Raw genomic sequence first — 17,922 nt, 5'->3', positions numbered from 1 at the left:
TGCATATTTAAGTCATTTTTCTTATTGCCACACCGTAATAATGGTTTTGGAATTGCAACACACTCTCTTAATCCCGATTTAATTAGGTGCTGTCGAATAAAAGCAGAGCTGACATTTTTCCCAGTTGCTGTGTTAATGTCTTTTGCCAGCTCAGTTGATGCTTTTTTATATTTCTTAAAGATAGGGTTTTTAAATATTTGTTGTCATCTTTTGTTAGCTTAGGAGGTCTACCACTTTTCTTTCTATATTCAAGGGAGCCAGTTTCTCTGATTTTTGTAACAGCATTCTTCGAATATCTTGTTTTGGATGTAGTTGTTATGACACATCATTTTAATAAATAAACAAACAAATCCCTAGGTTCCTCATCAATTTTGTTTATTTATTCAAAATAATATATTCTTTCAACTTTTCTTATATATTATTAAACTTAAGTACGCTTTAAAAAAATTATTCACAGTAAAACTTATTCACAGTACTGCATATGTATGTATATATATATATATATATATATATATATATATATATATATATATATATATATATATATATATATATATATATATATATATGCACAGGTAGAATTCCCTAAAAAACTACGCAAATTTTCAAAATAGAGTACATTCGTTACAGGTCAACTATTTGAACTTTTTTTTTGTGATTTGAAAATACCTATTATAGGGTTTTTCTTTCCTGGAAGCCGTTATTCTTGTTTTGCGATATTTAGTGAGAATTAGCAGAAAGATTTCCTGATTTTAAAAAAAAATGCCCCTTAAAAACAACAAGGAACATAATTGTATTTATATGGATGAAAAATTACTGAAAGTTTAAAATTTTTTTATTATTATATCAGAAATCAATGCAGTATGATATTTAAAGAGGCTTTTTTACTAAGTCCAACAAAAAATAGCATTTTAGCAAGTAAAGTCCTTTAAAAACAACACGATTTCACCCTTAAATACTACATTACATTAGGTAAAATATGCCTCCACAAGCTCACTTAGAATAGCCAGGAATGGATAGAATGTTTATAACGATCTTTTTTAACCAAGAAATGGTAAAATGGTTATAACTGGTACCTTTCTGTTCATTTTGTGCTCATAATCTCTAATCAAGTATATATATTCTTTATTTTTATTGTTTAAATAAAATAATAGTATGGGAAAACCGCAATTTAATTTTAATATTTCTGCTGGTAGAAAAAAAGAAGTAGAACAAAAACAAAGCCAGAAACTCGAGCTGAAGCAACAGTTTACAGAAAGGACATAAGAGCTAAAGAAAATCAAATATCAGAGGCAGTAGATTGGTGCACAGAAAATAAAAAACAAGGACAGGCAGCATTAAAAACAGGAAAGTTTCCTTTAATTAAAGAACTTGGTACAATAGACAGAAGATTAGATGGCAAAGTTAAGAATTTAAAAAAGGAACATTTGAGAGTGTTACATCCAGATGATGAAAAGGAAATAGTTTGTTTTATCAGAAACAAAAACAGAGCCCACCAGGGACTTTCTAAGAAAGAAGTTTCTGAAATTATTTTGGATGTGCTGAAAATCAGAGATCATTTGAACAAAAATGGAAAAGGTGGAAGAACCAAGTGCAAAAACAGCCCTAATAAATGGAAGGTAAGTAAGTTTTTTCTTTAAATTATTTTATCAACATCCCAACAGGTACAAGGGTACAGTAGATATTAAATAGATGTAAAGTACTGAACCTTATTATCCAAACTATATAGACTCGGGAAATCATTTTGGAGGAGATGGCATGCTGAATATGATGATATTGTGATTAAGAGGCAAAGTTGAGTTAAAATAAACAGAGCCCTAAATTGTACTAGGGGGAGATGGCTATAACTCATCTAGGTACACATATTGTGTTTTTAGTTTAGTCAAAATATAAAAAGATCTATTTTCAATTTCATTCTCAAGTGTTCTACTACTTAGTTGTTATTCTTGAATAAGTTTATATGTTTTGTACGTTGATAATTTATGTAACTTGATTATATCAATAATTTTACAACTTTTTTTATCCCAGATGCCTTAGCTGATGAACTAATTGCTTGTAGTATAATGAAGAACTATAAAAAAACAAAAAATGGTGTATGGGTTGGTGATATTGCAACAGAAAGAGTTTTCAATCATGATGAAGCATCACAGTTTGTCAACTACGTTATAGATGGTACTGCCACTGGGTTAGTTTATGCTGGGAAAGGAGAGACATATAAAATAATGATTTGTGAAAACAGAGAGTGCATAACTATAAACCCATTTGTTTTATTATCAGGTCAACAAATTATCAGGTGAGCCAACTAAACAACTTTTCACAACTAAAGTTGTGGCTTTTATAGTTTTAATTTTTAAAAAGTGAAATATAATTTTATACTTTTAGGAGAGGTTGTGTCAGGTAATATTTGCTGGCAAAAGGCATACACAAGCCAGATGGCACCACAAAAAGCTGTCAGTAACATCAAATATTTGATCATCTCCACGACATAGAGTGGTTCACAACATAACTGTTGATTATTGGCTGTGTACAAGAAACTTGATAAACATCTCACTGAACAAGGTATAGAGCGACCAGTTGTGCTTCTATCAGATGGTCATTCGTCACGGTTTGACTTTAAAGTTCTAAAATTTTTTGTGTGAAAAGCAAAACAATTTATTTGTGTCTCCACCTGATACTACTGGAGTCACACAGCTTCTAGACCAAGCACCAAATCAACAGCTCCATCGATATTATAATAACACAAAAGGTGAGCTCTTTTCCTCTTTCCAGACAATAAATCGAGAAAGATTCATGAATATCCTAGGAACAATGTGGAACAATTGGGCATCCGCTGCCAATATCGTAGCAGCTGCTAAGAGAGTTGGTATAAGTAAGAATGGTCTTAATGTTGATGATATGCAACAGGATAAATTTGAACAATCAGCTCTTTTTATTGGTAAAACTGATGATGTTTCTCTACAATCTTCTACTCCTGAGAAAACAAGAAGTGTGACCTCAAAAGATGGATCCTTTGCAACAACTCTGAGATCACAATCCGAAGTCGCCCAAACAAAAGGAAGGTATTGTTCAGCCGAATATTGGAAATCAATGTATAAAATGTTACAATCATTCATTGAGGAATCATATGAGAAAAGCCTCAATTTAGCAGAAGTGCCTGGTTTACTTTCAGTAAACCAGGTTAAACCCAAGGAAGTTAATCAAAAAAAAACAACAATGGTCACTAATGTGCATGGATCTATGGAGGCTCAAGATGTGCTTTCAAAAGTGGCTTCTCTCAAAGGAGAAAAACAGAAAGAAAAAATCGCAATTCAGAGGAGAAAAAGAAACATAAGCTCCAAGAAAAAAAACTGTTTTATCGTTGCAAACTGCAATGTTCTTGTGAAGAAGAATTTCTTGCAAAATATTTAAAAGAGTGTTCACAATCTCATTCCATTCTTTAATCTGTATGCACTAAAATAGCTTGTCACATTGATAACAAAAAGCTGACAATTATTCTCCCTGCATCTGCAGCGTCATCCTCTAATTCTCTCTTAAAAAAAAAAAAAAAAACTCTATTTTGGTTCTGATTTAAATATTTTAAATCATAATGACTCAGAGATGTTTTTTTAAATGAAATGTTTGTTTATTGTATGTCTCTTTTTTATATTTTATGCTATTCATATTTTTTTAGTCACTTTATGTTATTCAAAAAATAGTTATTGCTGTTATTAAAGCTGTTATTGTATTAAATCTAACTTTTCTTATCATTTTTCATATTTCCTATTATTCAAAATATACATTGTTATTGTATTAAAATCTAGATTTCCTATTTTAAAGCTAGTGACCCCTTAAAAACTACATCCATAGCACTGCAAAAAAAATATAAAATAAACATCTTTAAGAGTTTGTAAAATAGTTAATATAAACATTGGTGGATTAGAACAAGTGTAACATTATCTAGAAATAAGATAATTGCAAACTTAAATTTAAATTATTAAACAGTAGGAGTTCATAATGCATAAGTTGAACCATTTTTAAAACTAAAAATTTGATTGCATTCTCTTTGAGGATTTTAAAATTGTAAAAGAGGTAAATTTTTAATGATTTGTCATTTAGGATGTTTAGAGATACTGATTCAATCATTGTTTAATAATTTCATTGACATTAGTGGAACCCAGAGCTGAAAGTTTATATGTGTAGTGTTTAAGGGGGTATATATATATATATATATATATATATATATATATATATATATATATATATATATATATATATATATATATATTTATTAGGCCTACCAGATAGTTCTGTCCGTTTCATTAAAAACAATTTTCAACGCATTAGTACATGTTTATTTAGCTCATGTTCAGCTCATTATTTTTCTAGTTTAAAATATTCATACAGAAGTAGCAAATTAACTCCAATAAATTTATTTTACGTTTGTCTTGATTATAAAGTGATATTGTAAACATGGCTACTGATAAATTTCATTTACTTCACTGTATTTTATACGAATTTCAACAAGGAAAAAATGCTACAGAAAGTAGAAGTTTATTGAAAGGGTTTGATGAAATTACTGTTTCTGATAGGACATGTCAAAGATGGTTCCAAAAATTTCTAATTGATGATTTTGATCTTTCTGATCAGCCTTAACAATATTATCAAATCATTGTTTCGATTATGTTGTTAAGAACATGTTGGAAAAAAAGATTCTTTTCTGACAACATCCGAGATTGCAGAAACACTTAAATCAGCTCAGCAAACTGTTTCGGACCATATTCAAAAGATAGGATTAGTATGGAAATATTTAAAAGTTGGTGCCACATATATTTAAATCAGAATAGTATGGATGATTGAGTTGTCATATGCATATCTCTACTTGGTTGGAATAAAACCAAACCATTTCTGAGCAGGATGATAACTGGGAATGAGAAATGAATTGCTTAGCCTATCCACACCTAAACCACATTTGAATAAGAGATGTTGGTTTGGGGACTCGACAAAAAATTGTAGAGCTCGGCCGGGAAATTTTATTGCATCCACTATATTCCCCAGACTTAACACCCTCCAACTATCACTTGTTTTTGTCTTTACATAATTTCTTGAATGGCAAGAAATTCAAAAATAAAAAGAAGATATCAAACAAGCACTGGTTCAATTTTTTGAATCAAAGAATAAAACATTTTTCAAAATGGAATATCTTGCTGGCAAGATGTCATTGAAATTAATGGCAATTATATTTCTTAATACAATTTATAGATGATATCTAAATTTTTTTTTTTTTTTGTTCAAAGTTCTGTCCGTTTTCAGAATAAAAAAAAACACAAACTTTTGATATCATCTATAAATAAATCATGTATGTGCGTATATATATATATATATATATATATATATATATATATATATATATATATATATATATATATATATATGTATATGTATATGTACATATATATATATATATATATATATATATATATATATATATATATATTAGGGATATGACTTTTTAATTTTTTTTCAAATAAAATGTTTCCTGTATCATAAATCGATGAACTTTTACCTAAAATCATGAAAAAAGGCCCAAATAGCTTTCTGCAACAAAAAAAGGTCACCCCAAAATAAAAATTTGATTTACCATTTTTATACATTCATTTTTGACCGATGTTTTAATCTTAAGCTTAATTCTCAGCTTAATTCTATTTATTTCATTATTTTGTTATGAATTTATAAATATAACGCCACACGTTACCATGGCAACGAAACGGCCGTGTGCCGGCAAATACTTGGAATTGTTATGTGATGACGTCATTGTGTTACCACGGTGATATAGACGACTGTAACAGACTGTAGAAGATTATAGAACTTAGTAGAACATTCTGGAAGCTCTAAATAATTATATAAGCGAGCTGCTGTCAGAGCTCAGTGTTGATAATGTGAATATTTCTATGAAGTACTCTGCGTGTAACTGAGCTAATAACTACTGTAGCGAACTAAAGACGCTGTAAGTGTACGAAGTATAAGTAGTTGTAGCATTATCAATAGTATACGGACTGGATTATCGAACTGTTATCAACATTGACTGGATTATCGAACTATAATTGGATTACTATACAGTTTAAGTATTTTATTAATTAAATCGATTTTATCAAACGGAAAAACGACCCCGTTAGCTATCCGTAAAGTCGTAACAATATTATATGATGTCTCACAAGAAAAGTCATACCACAGTAACAATAACAAGAAGACTTGGACTAAAAATTTGGTGAGATTTCAAGAGTCACACAGAAGAAGAGGAAGCGTGGCTGTAGAAGACATATTTCACTCGATGAAAAATCCAGAATACCACTTCAATTGCAGATCGTAGGAAGATACCAGTTTCTCGGAGCATATGTTAAAGGAAGAAAAGAGCGAATAGACCAAATTTCTAAGGAAATTACAACATTGTGGGACAATAAACTGAATTTTCCACGTGTGTCTGATCAAGTGATAAGAGCAAAGCTTATGAAGGTGCTGAAAGTCTATGATGAATGTGTCAAAAATGAAAAATATGATGTTCTCAATGCATTATTTGACATCACGAAAGTGAATGGCCAGTGGTTATCCTCGGAAGATAAACGTCTATACCACCTACAAAAAGAAAGTAAAGGCTAGGTGGGGTACTCAACAGGACAAGTGGCAAGTAAAGAAACCATTCACCCTTCCAAGAGAAGGAAAGTCCAGTCTGGAACAGCAATACCTTCCATATCACAAGTCCTGTCTACCACAGACAATGGTACTGAATCTGAAAACTGCAAAAGTAAGAGTGAAGATGATGAAGACGACGACGGTGATAAAGACGATGATGGAGGACACTCAGAAAAAAACTAGAAAGCACTACAAAAGTAAATTTGCTGTAAGTATGGTTACATCAAGTGGAGTTTCCACAAAGAAAGCTGCTAAAATATGCAATGTATTATCACTGTATCAATGTATTGATATTCCAACTCCAAGTCAATCAGCAATTTACAAGTCCATATTCAAAGAGGCAGGTAAATTAAAAAAAGAAATGATACAACAACTTAAAATGGAACAGTGGTCCTTACACTTTGACGGCAAACGAATAGATGATAAGGAATATCAGGTAGTTGTACTTCAGAATGAAAGAACTGACGTGAAACTTGATGCACTGCGTTTAAAAGATGGCAAAGCTGAAACTGTTGCTGAAAAAATTGCCAAACTTATTGATGAATACAATTTGTGGAATTCAATTAAGATGATCATTACTGATACAACAAACGTCAATACTGGAAAGAGAAATGGAGTTGTTGTGAAGTTGCAACGTATGTTTAAATTAAAGGGTGTCACAATACCACAATTTATCGGTTGTCAGCATCACGTACTAGACAGGATTCTCCGTCTGGTGATGGACAAAGAACTTGGGGGTGATACCAAATCTCCAAACATTGAATACCCATTTGTGTCTGAACTGTTGAATAAGTATGATGAACTGAAGGATAAGTTTGTGAATGGAACTGTAGAAATTCTTGATAAATCAGGGTGGAGAGACGATATGAAGTTTTTGTACCATTTAACAAGAGTGTTTAGGTTCTATGAAGAACAAAGAAACTTCCCTCTGGTTCACTTTCAGAACATTCCTAATATGAGCAATGCCAGATGGAACTCAAGAGCCATTCTCGCCATTCTGGCGTTCATTCTTATGCCTGAAGCGAGAAAGAATTTGGAGAAGGTTTGCAGGTTCATTTCATATGAGTGGGCAGAACATTGGTTTAATAGTCAAAAGTACAATGACAATGACTTCAAGAATTTATCTGATGTATTGAAGCCTTACAAAAAGGCATTGCAGTCATTCAAAAATCACTGGAAGAAGAGCCATCCGTCATCGATATACCACGAAGTAATCAGATAGCTGAACGTGCAATCAAGGTGATGCAAGACCTGTATGCTTCCTGCAGAAAGAAAGACAAACTGCAACTTCGATTCATTCTAAGTAATAAGCGCTAGACTCTTTATGAGACGTGAGCATCATGTGACCCATGTACTAAACACAGTAGGCCTATAGACACAGACAGTTATGTATATTGTTGTACTAGACGCTTTGATACTGTTAATTTTGTAATACTTGTATAATTATATATCACATAATGTTTTTTGTTATATCACAGTACATGTTGCATAAATAAATAAAATAACAACAGGAGTATGACTCTTACAACATCTTCAGCCTTTAATATTCATTTTACTGTACAAAAGTGTACCTATTGAAAATTCGATTTTTTGGTTTTGGGGTGACCTCTTTCAAAATATGTCAAAATGAAACATCTATTCGTTCTTTTTACATAAAAGTTCATTGAATTACGATACAGGCCTAGTAGGTTGCAAAAAAGTCATATCCCTAGATATATATATATATATATATATATATATATATATATATATATATATATATATATATATAGCTTTTTAATGTGGGAATCAAAATAAATATGTATCTAGATGTTTTATCATTGCATTTAATGGCTTTTTTTTGTCAACTGTGAATTCAAATATTAAATAATTTTTAATACAAAAATATTTATATTAAAAATAAATTATTTAAATTTTAAATTAGTATTGTTTTAGATGTTTCACTGAAAAACATTTTATATAGTTTTTCGTTATCTTTTCAAAGTTAATGTGACTCAAAATTTTCTAACTTAAAGAAATAATATATCTAAATTTTTACATTATTTTTGTTGCTTTAGGGTCAATCTAACTATACAGTTTCATGCAAAAAAAATAGGTGTGTGTTAAAAAAAATAATTTATTTATTAGTTTATAATAATGCATAAAGAAAATATAGGTTTCAGTCAAGGTCAAAAAAATAGATACCTAGCATGAGTTACTTGTTATAATCTAGTTTTGTTTTTGGGATTTTTTTCTTATTTTGTTTTCTATTTTTAATATTTACTCTAAAGTTTTATTGAAAGAGATTTAATTTTGCAATAAAATGTTGGAGTAAATATTAAAAACAGAAGACTTTAGAGAGAAAACTCCATTTTAAATATTCCAAAATAACTACTCTAATTATACTAAAATGAAAATTAAAAAAGTTGTTAATAAATTTTAAAGATGTTCTTATAAAATTAATATTTACCACTAATAAAACACTAAATATTTTTTGTTTAAAAGATCTTTTTTTCTAAGTTTACTTAAATCTTGTGTTGTTTACAAATTCTCATGTGCTGGCTGTAATGCCAGTTATATTGGAAAAACCTCCAATATTTGACAACTAGGATAAATAAGCACCTTAAAACTTATAATTCCAAGTATGTATAACATTTAAATATATGATTAAAGCATATATAAACATTTAAATACATCAATTAATTGTAAAAGTCTGTCTAAATGTAATTCTTTTGAGATTTTGGATACTGGTTCAACAAAACATAAATTAAAAGTAAAAGAAATGCTCCACATTAAATGCGAAAATCTCTTAGTTAACAAAAACACTTTAAATTATTAACAAAAATATTAACTCTTTTATGCTACTAAGACATTATAAAAATACAAAATTGACATCAGATATAGTTGCAATGCTACGACATTACTACAACATAAAAATTAAAAGTTGACATCAGATGTAGTTGCAATGTTAAATTTTAATAACGGTTTTTAATTTTTACATTTGAATATGGCTGATTAATTGCTACAATGCACAGTGGTCTGAAAAACTTGATTTTTGGCTAAAATTAAAATTTTAATGTTTATATACTAAATCAATAATGCTGAATCCAAATGGGCTGCTGCAATGGAGGGGGTCAAGGGCAATACCCTCAATATGTACATGATATGAAAAAAAAATTTCATATCATGTACATATCGAGCCAAAGCTAAATATTTTAGTTAAAAATTGTAGGTGATGATTTTCGTTTATTTTTCACAAGTTTTTCATCTTTGCATTTCGATTTTAAGTTAACCAAAATATTCATTTTTTTAAGTATTTTCATCTATTTATATTATAATATTTATATTTATTTTATTATATTTTATAAAAATAAAATAAAAATGAGTATTTGAATTATTTTTAATAATTTAGGTAGCAAATACGATTGTATAAAGGAAAAAAAAATGTTTTTGAACATGTGTTTATAAAAATAAAACAAAAATAGAGACAAATATTTTTGATAACATAAAATAGGTATTTTTGGGAGCTTTAAAATTGGTTTAAATACTTATATATGCAGCTGATTTTTTTTTAAAGTAATATTTGTATATTAGGATTTAATAAAATCATATCAATCAAATCCTTAGGAAGAAGACTTTAGGAAGACTTTAGGAAGAAGTTGAAATTGAAAAAAAAACTTTTATTTTAAGCTGATTTCTAACATAAATAACTTATGCAAACATACAATAATAAAAAACTAATATAATATTACAAGTTAAACTCTATACATTTGTTTAAAAAAAAATCTATACATATGTGCATATAGTTATAAATTTATATACAAATAAAAAAATATTGTATTTTTGCAAGAAATTATTCATCAATTTTTAATCGTTCTTGGATTGTCTTAGTGAGTTTTCTTTCAAGAAAAAATATGAAACCTACAGATATTTTTGAATAGCCTGGATAGTGTTGCGTTTAAAAATAATATTTAAAATGGAAACTTTTTTTCTACGTAAATAACCAGTCAGGTATAAATGAAATTAATAACACATCAAAAGCATTAAATTTATATAAATGATCAAGTATTAATGTAAATACAATAAGTTGTTAAGGTAACGCTACACTAAAAAAAACTTGATAATAAAAAACCAAGCTAAGATTAAGTAAACATATTTTATACCTAAGAAATATTTTTCAAATAACTAGTAGAATAACACACAAAATGTAATAAATTGGTTCGTGTTTATAAAAGTTATAATTTTTGACAATGTTGACTTTTACCCTTCTATTAGCAAAAAGCTTCTTATCAACTTCATTCGCTTCGCAGAACAATATGTTACTATTGTTACAGACCATAAATCTTTAATTTATCACCTTCAATAATATTTATTAGCAATGTTCGAGTTTGGATCAAAAGTTTAGTGGTTTGTTTAATGTCACTATGGGAGCATTTGATAGTGCAGAGGTGTGCGAGCTACTTGGTATTTTCCTTCTTTTTAGGGTTTTTAAATTTTAAAGCAAGTGTGATTTTATATCATATAGAAATGATGGCTTAGGCATGTTCAGAAATCCAAGTTGTCTAAAAATGGAAAAAAATTAAGAAATTTTTTACTTAATATTAAACAAAAAGCCCCAATATTTCCATTCAATCTTATATGAAATTGGGTAATAACCTTGATGTTATATTATACCTTCATGGTTTTACATTATACCTTAAAATTTCCACTGCTAGTGTTTCGAAATGGCAACTATATTATAAAAACCATATGACATTGAATAACAAATGTCTTTTTAAAAATGTTGTATATAAAGCCACTTAAAATTAGCTAATCCCAGTCTTTTATTTTTAATTATAATTGCCTTAATAGGGCTGAGGGTGCCTTTACAGTCCAGGAGGTTACTACTTCAGGAGGTTCTAACTCCAAAACACAAACCTTGACAAATAAGGCCGCTGTGCAGAGAAACAAGTTAATTGCAGTACTACTAGAAATGTAGGTTTTTTTATGGAAAAATCTTATATGGTATTAGTGAAAATGCATTAAATCTTAGATTTGAAAACATATTAAAATATTTTAATGCAACAATATATTAAAAATATATGAAACTTTCTAATGAAGTCAGGAAACATAAAGATATGCATTTCCAAAAAATCACACACTTCTTTATATATATATATATATATATATATATATATATATATATATATATATATATATATATATATATATATATATATATATATATATATATATATATATATGTATATTACCTGTAGTGGCCTTCTGGGCCTTGGGGAGGTGAAATAACAAAAAAAAAAATATATATATATATATATATATATATGTGTGTGTATATATATATATGTGTGTGTATATATATATATATATATATATATTTTTTTTTTTGTTATTTCACCTCCCCAAGGCCCAGAAGGCCACTACAGGTAAGGAGGCTACTTAATTGTGGTTATAACCCTCTCTCAACTCTATAACTCCGAAACACGAACCTTGACGAACAAGGCCGCTGCGCGGAGAAACAAGTTGAGCGCGGTACTACCAGGGACATGGTGGGGATCGAACTCGGAACCTCTCGCTTATGAAGCGAGCGCACTACCACTACACCACTACCGCATATATATATATATATATATATATATATATATATATATATATATATATATATACATATGTATAGATCTCTTCTTTGCCTTATGTTATCTTCCAACAGTAGTTATGGTTATTATTTATTTTCAACTAGGTTGCTTGCAACCTTGTTGAAAATACATATTGAAAAATATTTTATTTATATATATGAAAATGATGAAAATATATAATATATATATATATATATATATGTGTGTGTGTATATATATGTATATATATATGTGTGTGTGTATATATATATATATGTGTGTGTGTGTGTATATATATATATATATATATATATATATATATATATATATATATATATATATATATATATATATATATATATATATATATATATATATATATATATATATATATATATATATATATATATATATATATATATATATATATATATATATATATATATATATATATATATATATATATATATATATATATATATATATATATATATTGGAAAATAGATTAATATGTAATAATACTTATTTAATAGCATGATTTGAATAGTGGGGTTCTTCAGAAAGCTGTGGATGCAGTTATTGAAGATTGTGTCAGTTTCATAGGTGTTGATATAAATGCATGCTCAGCTCAAATATTGAGGTATGTTTTAGAAATTTCAAAAATTAAAAAAGTTTATAAAAAAATAGACCCTGGTACTTGTAAAATGTTTTGTTTTTTTTTCTAATAAATTTTTTAAAAAGTATAATAGTTGTAGGTGGTTGGTTGGAATAAAATCCTAAGATTAGTTTATTTTTCAAAAAATTACGCATTTTTTATTTTTGATTCTATGTTGTTGTTTTTTTTAATTATTCTAATATTAATAAGTGTATTATTGTTTTCTAGCCAATCAGAATGGTTTTAGATGTTTACATTTTTACTATAAACAATTGTTTATTTTTTGTTTTTTTGTTTGTTGTTTTTTGTTTGTGTGTGTTAGGATAGAGTTTGCATGGGTTTTTAAAAAATCAAAAATCTGGTGAAATTTTAGATGTGTAACCGGCATTAATAAAAAGCATGCTGATGCAATTATTGAGTATAGAAACAAACATGGTGGGTTTGTCAATCGTGAAGAACTGAAATCTGTCAAAGGGATTGGTCCTGTTACATTTCGTAATTGTGCAGGGTTTATCAGAGTAAACATAGCCAATAACAGTGAAGTAAATACTACTACAACAGAAGATGTTGAAACTGTATGTTGCAATTGTTTGTTTTTGTTTTATTCTGAGTTATTTTCTTTGTATCTTGTTACTTGGTAATTATTTGTATTTAAAATATTATTATTAGTTTGTAAATGATACAAATAATTGTTTCTAAGAATAGTTCTTTAATTACACGTAAAAGAAAACTAAAGAAAGATGAAATTAGCAACAAAAAAGCCAAATACACTGTTGAACCTCTAGATAAGACATGGATTCACCCAGAACAGTATCCTTTGGCATACAAGTAAATATTTAATAATTTAATCTTTTTTTTTTAGTTATTAAGTATTGAAATATTTCTGATATAATCAAACTTCAGAAAACTTTTTATAATTTAAATCTTTTACATTCTAGATTGCTCAGCCACTTAGGGGTTTCATCTTTACTTATTGGGTCAAAAGATATGAAAAATACTTTAGGCACACTCGTTAACACTGATGAACAATTTAATCGTAAGTCACATTTTGAATTTATTATTTATTTTATATATATATATGTGTATATATATATATATATATATATATATATATATATATATATATATATATATATATATATATATATATATATATATATATATATATATATGTATGTATATATATATATATATATCTGCGTGTGTTTTCTGTTTCCAAAATTTTCTTTTTGTTATAATTTTTGGTTTAATTCAATTTATTTTAAATAATATTAAAAATAAATCAATTTTTTTTTTTTGCATATGGTTAATCAGAATTAAAATTTGCATAAAATAATAATTTTTTATTCTGAACTTTAGAAAAGAAAGTTTTTTTGGTTTATTTTTTGTTCATTTTATGATAGATCTCAAATTGAAATTGAAATTGGTTGCAATAAAGTACTATGCCAACAGTGCCAAAATATACGTTGAAGTTTATCATTTCTATATTAATGTATATTTCATTTTGATGGTTAGACCTTGTTTGAGCTAAACCATGGAAAAATATTTAAAAAGGGATAGAACGGCTGTTTTAGTTAACATTAATAGAGAGACTTATGTACTTGAAGTACCTCCGCTAGCTTTATCCACTGGTGAAGATCAATTCTTGGGTGTAATGTTTTAATTAAGGAGTATCAACATTTTTCAAAACTAGAGGAATTCACTTTGATACAACGTCATCTAATACTGGGACAAATAATGGATTAGTTTTCGAAATCTCCTCCAAAAAGCTTGTAAATTAGTGACCAATGACAAAACTAATTGACCTGAAAAATATTTTTGAAGGTTCTACTTTTAATTATAATTTAACTGTTACGATTTAATTGAAATATGGTTAAAAGCAGTCTTTAAAAAAAAGCAACTAATAAGTCATTAACATTTTGCAGAGTTTATGTTGGTAAACCACGTATTATAAGAAATTATAAAAATGAGTATACAGAATTAGTTGTCACTTATTCATCCCCTATTACATATAAAGTAAGAAAAGCTGTTGCTATTTATTATGCAAGATTTTTAGGAAATGCAATTTATTATCTAAAGCTTCACTTTTAGATAATAAATCCATCAACTATTCAATCAACTTATGTTTGTTCAGGAAAATGATAAATTTAAAACTGAAATTAAGCTTATAAATGAATTAATTGTTTGCTTCTATGCAAAATAGTATCTACAATCTGAGAATGTCATCAATGCTACTTTTCATGACATTACAGCCATACATCAAATGCATCTGCACAAGAATGTATGTACAAACCTAATAGCTGTTGATGCTGTATTTGAAATCAACAATGGTACCTCCAGCTTTGCTATTTGATGAGTTAACATTAGAAGAGAAGGTGAGAATTGCATCAGCAATTCTGCCATTTGATATGCCTAGCTCTGTTATAAGCCTGAGAACTAAGTAAATCTTGATATTAAGGAAATTTATAAAATAAATAAAAATATCGGTAAAAACCACCATCATTATGAGTCTTGGTTAATGTCTTTTCTTACCTGATTTTTAACATGATTGGGCTTTATAAGCAATGATTTAAAGACTAGCTCTTACATCCACCTAACTATTGGCATAGTGTGCTTTAAAAGTTTTCAAAATTATACTGAAAGTTTGATTTTTTTTAATTCAGAACCATCTATAGGTATGATGAGACAGTTCATAGATTTTTTTTTATTTTTTTATTCTGATTCACTCCCAACAATGCTACAAGCAACCACTATTAAGTTGGGAGTTACTAGAAAAAAAGAATAGAGTTACAGATATAGCAAGCATGGTAAAGAGAAGCAACCTTAGCAGATACTCTATGAACACTGTCACATCATACCTATAAACTGAAAAATGCAACAGATTGCTCACAGTAGACAATATTTGATCTTTATTCAGGTCACTACAACAACTACTATAGCAAAATTCTAGTACAATTTCAAAAAGTAATTTTAATGATAAACTTGGTGTGATGCATTTGATTAGATTGTCAAATGTTTTTTTTTTTGTTTTTTCCGTTATAAAGTTTTAAATATATATTTATTTATTCTTACTCATTTTGATTTTTCATCATAGATAAATAGCGGGGTTTTAAATATAGGTAACTTTGCAGTGGTCAAGGGGCCATGAAGTTGGTTGCCCCCTGAGGCATGTTTTGGGAATAGTCAAAGGGTCTGTGTGTTTATGTGTACATACAGGGCTTATTTATTTCATATATATATATGTATATATATATATATATATATATATATATATATATATATATATATATATATATATATATATATATATATATATATATATATATATATATATATATATATATATATATATATATATATATACATGTATATATACAAAAAATGCCAATTTTTATGATTTTCAATACCACCAAACATAGGTTTTTAAGGGGTTGAAAGGAAACTATATATTTTTAAACAAAAATATAGGCCTATATATAGTAAAAAATGGAGGAGGGTCAAAAGTGATTTGATAGCGCTCGAACCATTTGAGGCTCATTTTTTATATGTATTGCCCCAAATTTAGATGCGTATGGTTTTTTAGATTTAAAAGCTTACTTTTTTTGACTATGCCTAGTATATATTTATTATTATTATTTATTTAACCATAAAGAAAAAAACAAAATTATTTATCATAAAATGCAAATATATGGCTAGCGCAAGAAGAAGACAAACTCAGTCTTATCGCTGAGCTTCTATATATATACATATTTGTGTATATATATATATATATATATATATATATATATATATATATATATATATATATATATATATATATATATATATATATATATATATACATATATATATATAGAACTCTTAACTGGTTGTCAGAAAGTTTTTCCGTATTTTGTTGACAAAAAGTAAAAATTAAAATGAAAGACCGGAATTTTTTTTTCTTATTAATTGATAGACTGCTTGCCCCAACCAAACCCTCAGTCGATGTAGCAGCACTCTCTTGCGAGTCAGGCTAAAAGATAGTAGATGTAGCAGCACTCCATTGTGAGTCAGGCTATTTGTCAGTTGATATAGCAGCACTCCGTTGCGAGTCAGACTATCTGTCAGTCGATGTAGCAGCACTTTGTTGCAAGTCAGGCTATAAGATAGTCATTGTAGCAACACTCCGCGCATGATTTACAGTAAGAAAAATAAAAATAAAAACATTTTATTAAAAAAAATAAAAATAAAAATATTTTATTAAAAAAAATAAAATTAAAAACATTGTTTATAATGTTAAAAATATTCAGAATGTTTCAAAAACATTCAGAATGTTTTTAAAAACATTCAGAATGTTTTTAAAAACATTCTGGTCAATTAAATTTGCGTTTTTGTAGTTTTTTTAAAAAATGATTAATTTGTAATTAAATTAATGGTTTTTACTTTCTGACAACACGCAAATGTTGGATGAAAGTCAAAAGTAATTAAATGTGACGTATTAGTTGGCAAAAGAATCGTTTTTTCCTTCCGTACTCTCAAATGCAACAAACTATAGAACTATATATATATATATATGGGTCATTCCATATAGTCGCGGTTGTGACATTACTACTGCAAAATGTGAAAATATAAGCAAGGAACTTAATAAACCTTTTTTTTTTGGTATTGTGTACATTTGGTCACATACTATTATCTGAAAAATTTACAGTAAATTTTATGCTATATTTGCATCGCTGTCAGAATGAAATCAGTCACAGTTGTTTCAGCTACAAAAACAGAAACAGAACTTGTTTAAGTAATTTCGTTTTTTGTAGAAAACTTTTAACAAATTAAAAATTTAATCTTAATTATTTTTTAAAGGATGTTATATTAACTATAATACAATTTTTTTATTTATTTTTTGTTCATGTTTTACATAAAATGGTAGCTAGAAAAAAAATCGCGGTCGTGACAAAATATTGTACTATCAGATAACAATACATTTTAGGTATTTTTGAGGTATATTTTATCGTTGTCAAGGATTTTAAA

The 17,922-nt window shown here is 27.6% G+C and overlaps 1 protein-coding gene across 1 annotated transcript in view; it reads left to right on the top strand.

The window, feature by feature from the left end:
• The window catches only part of LOC136079276 (S1 RNA-binding domain-containing protein 1-like), a 45,615-nt gene that overhangs the window by 15,095 nt on the left and 12,598 nt on the right, over window positions 1-17,922 (top strand). The window contains exons 10-13 of the mRNA XM_065795005.1: window positions 12,794-12,900; window positions 13,289-13,490; window positions 13,616-13,743; window positions 13,854-13,951. Of these exons, the coding sequence (XP_065651077.1) occupies window positions 12,794-12,900; window positions 13,289-13,490; window positions 13,616-13,743; window positions 13,854-13,951 (535 nt within the window). The remainder of the gene's footprint in view (window positions 1-12,793; window positions 12,901-13,288; window positions 13,491-13,615; window positions 13,744-13,853; window positions 13,952-17,922) is intronic.

This window comes from Hydra vulgaris, chromosome 04 (genome assembly GCF_038396675.1).
Source record: "Hydra vulgaris chromosome 04, alternate assembly HydraT2T_AEP".
In the NCBI taxonomy this organism is placed as follows: domain Eukaryota; kingdom Metazoa; phylum Cnidaria; class Hydrozoa; order Anthoathecata; family Hydridae; genus Hydra; species Hydra vulgaris.
The sequence above is the reverse complement of the archived record's forward strand: the minus strand, read 5'-3'. Positions and strand labels throughout refer to the sequence as shown.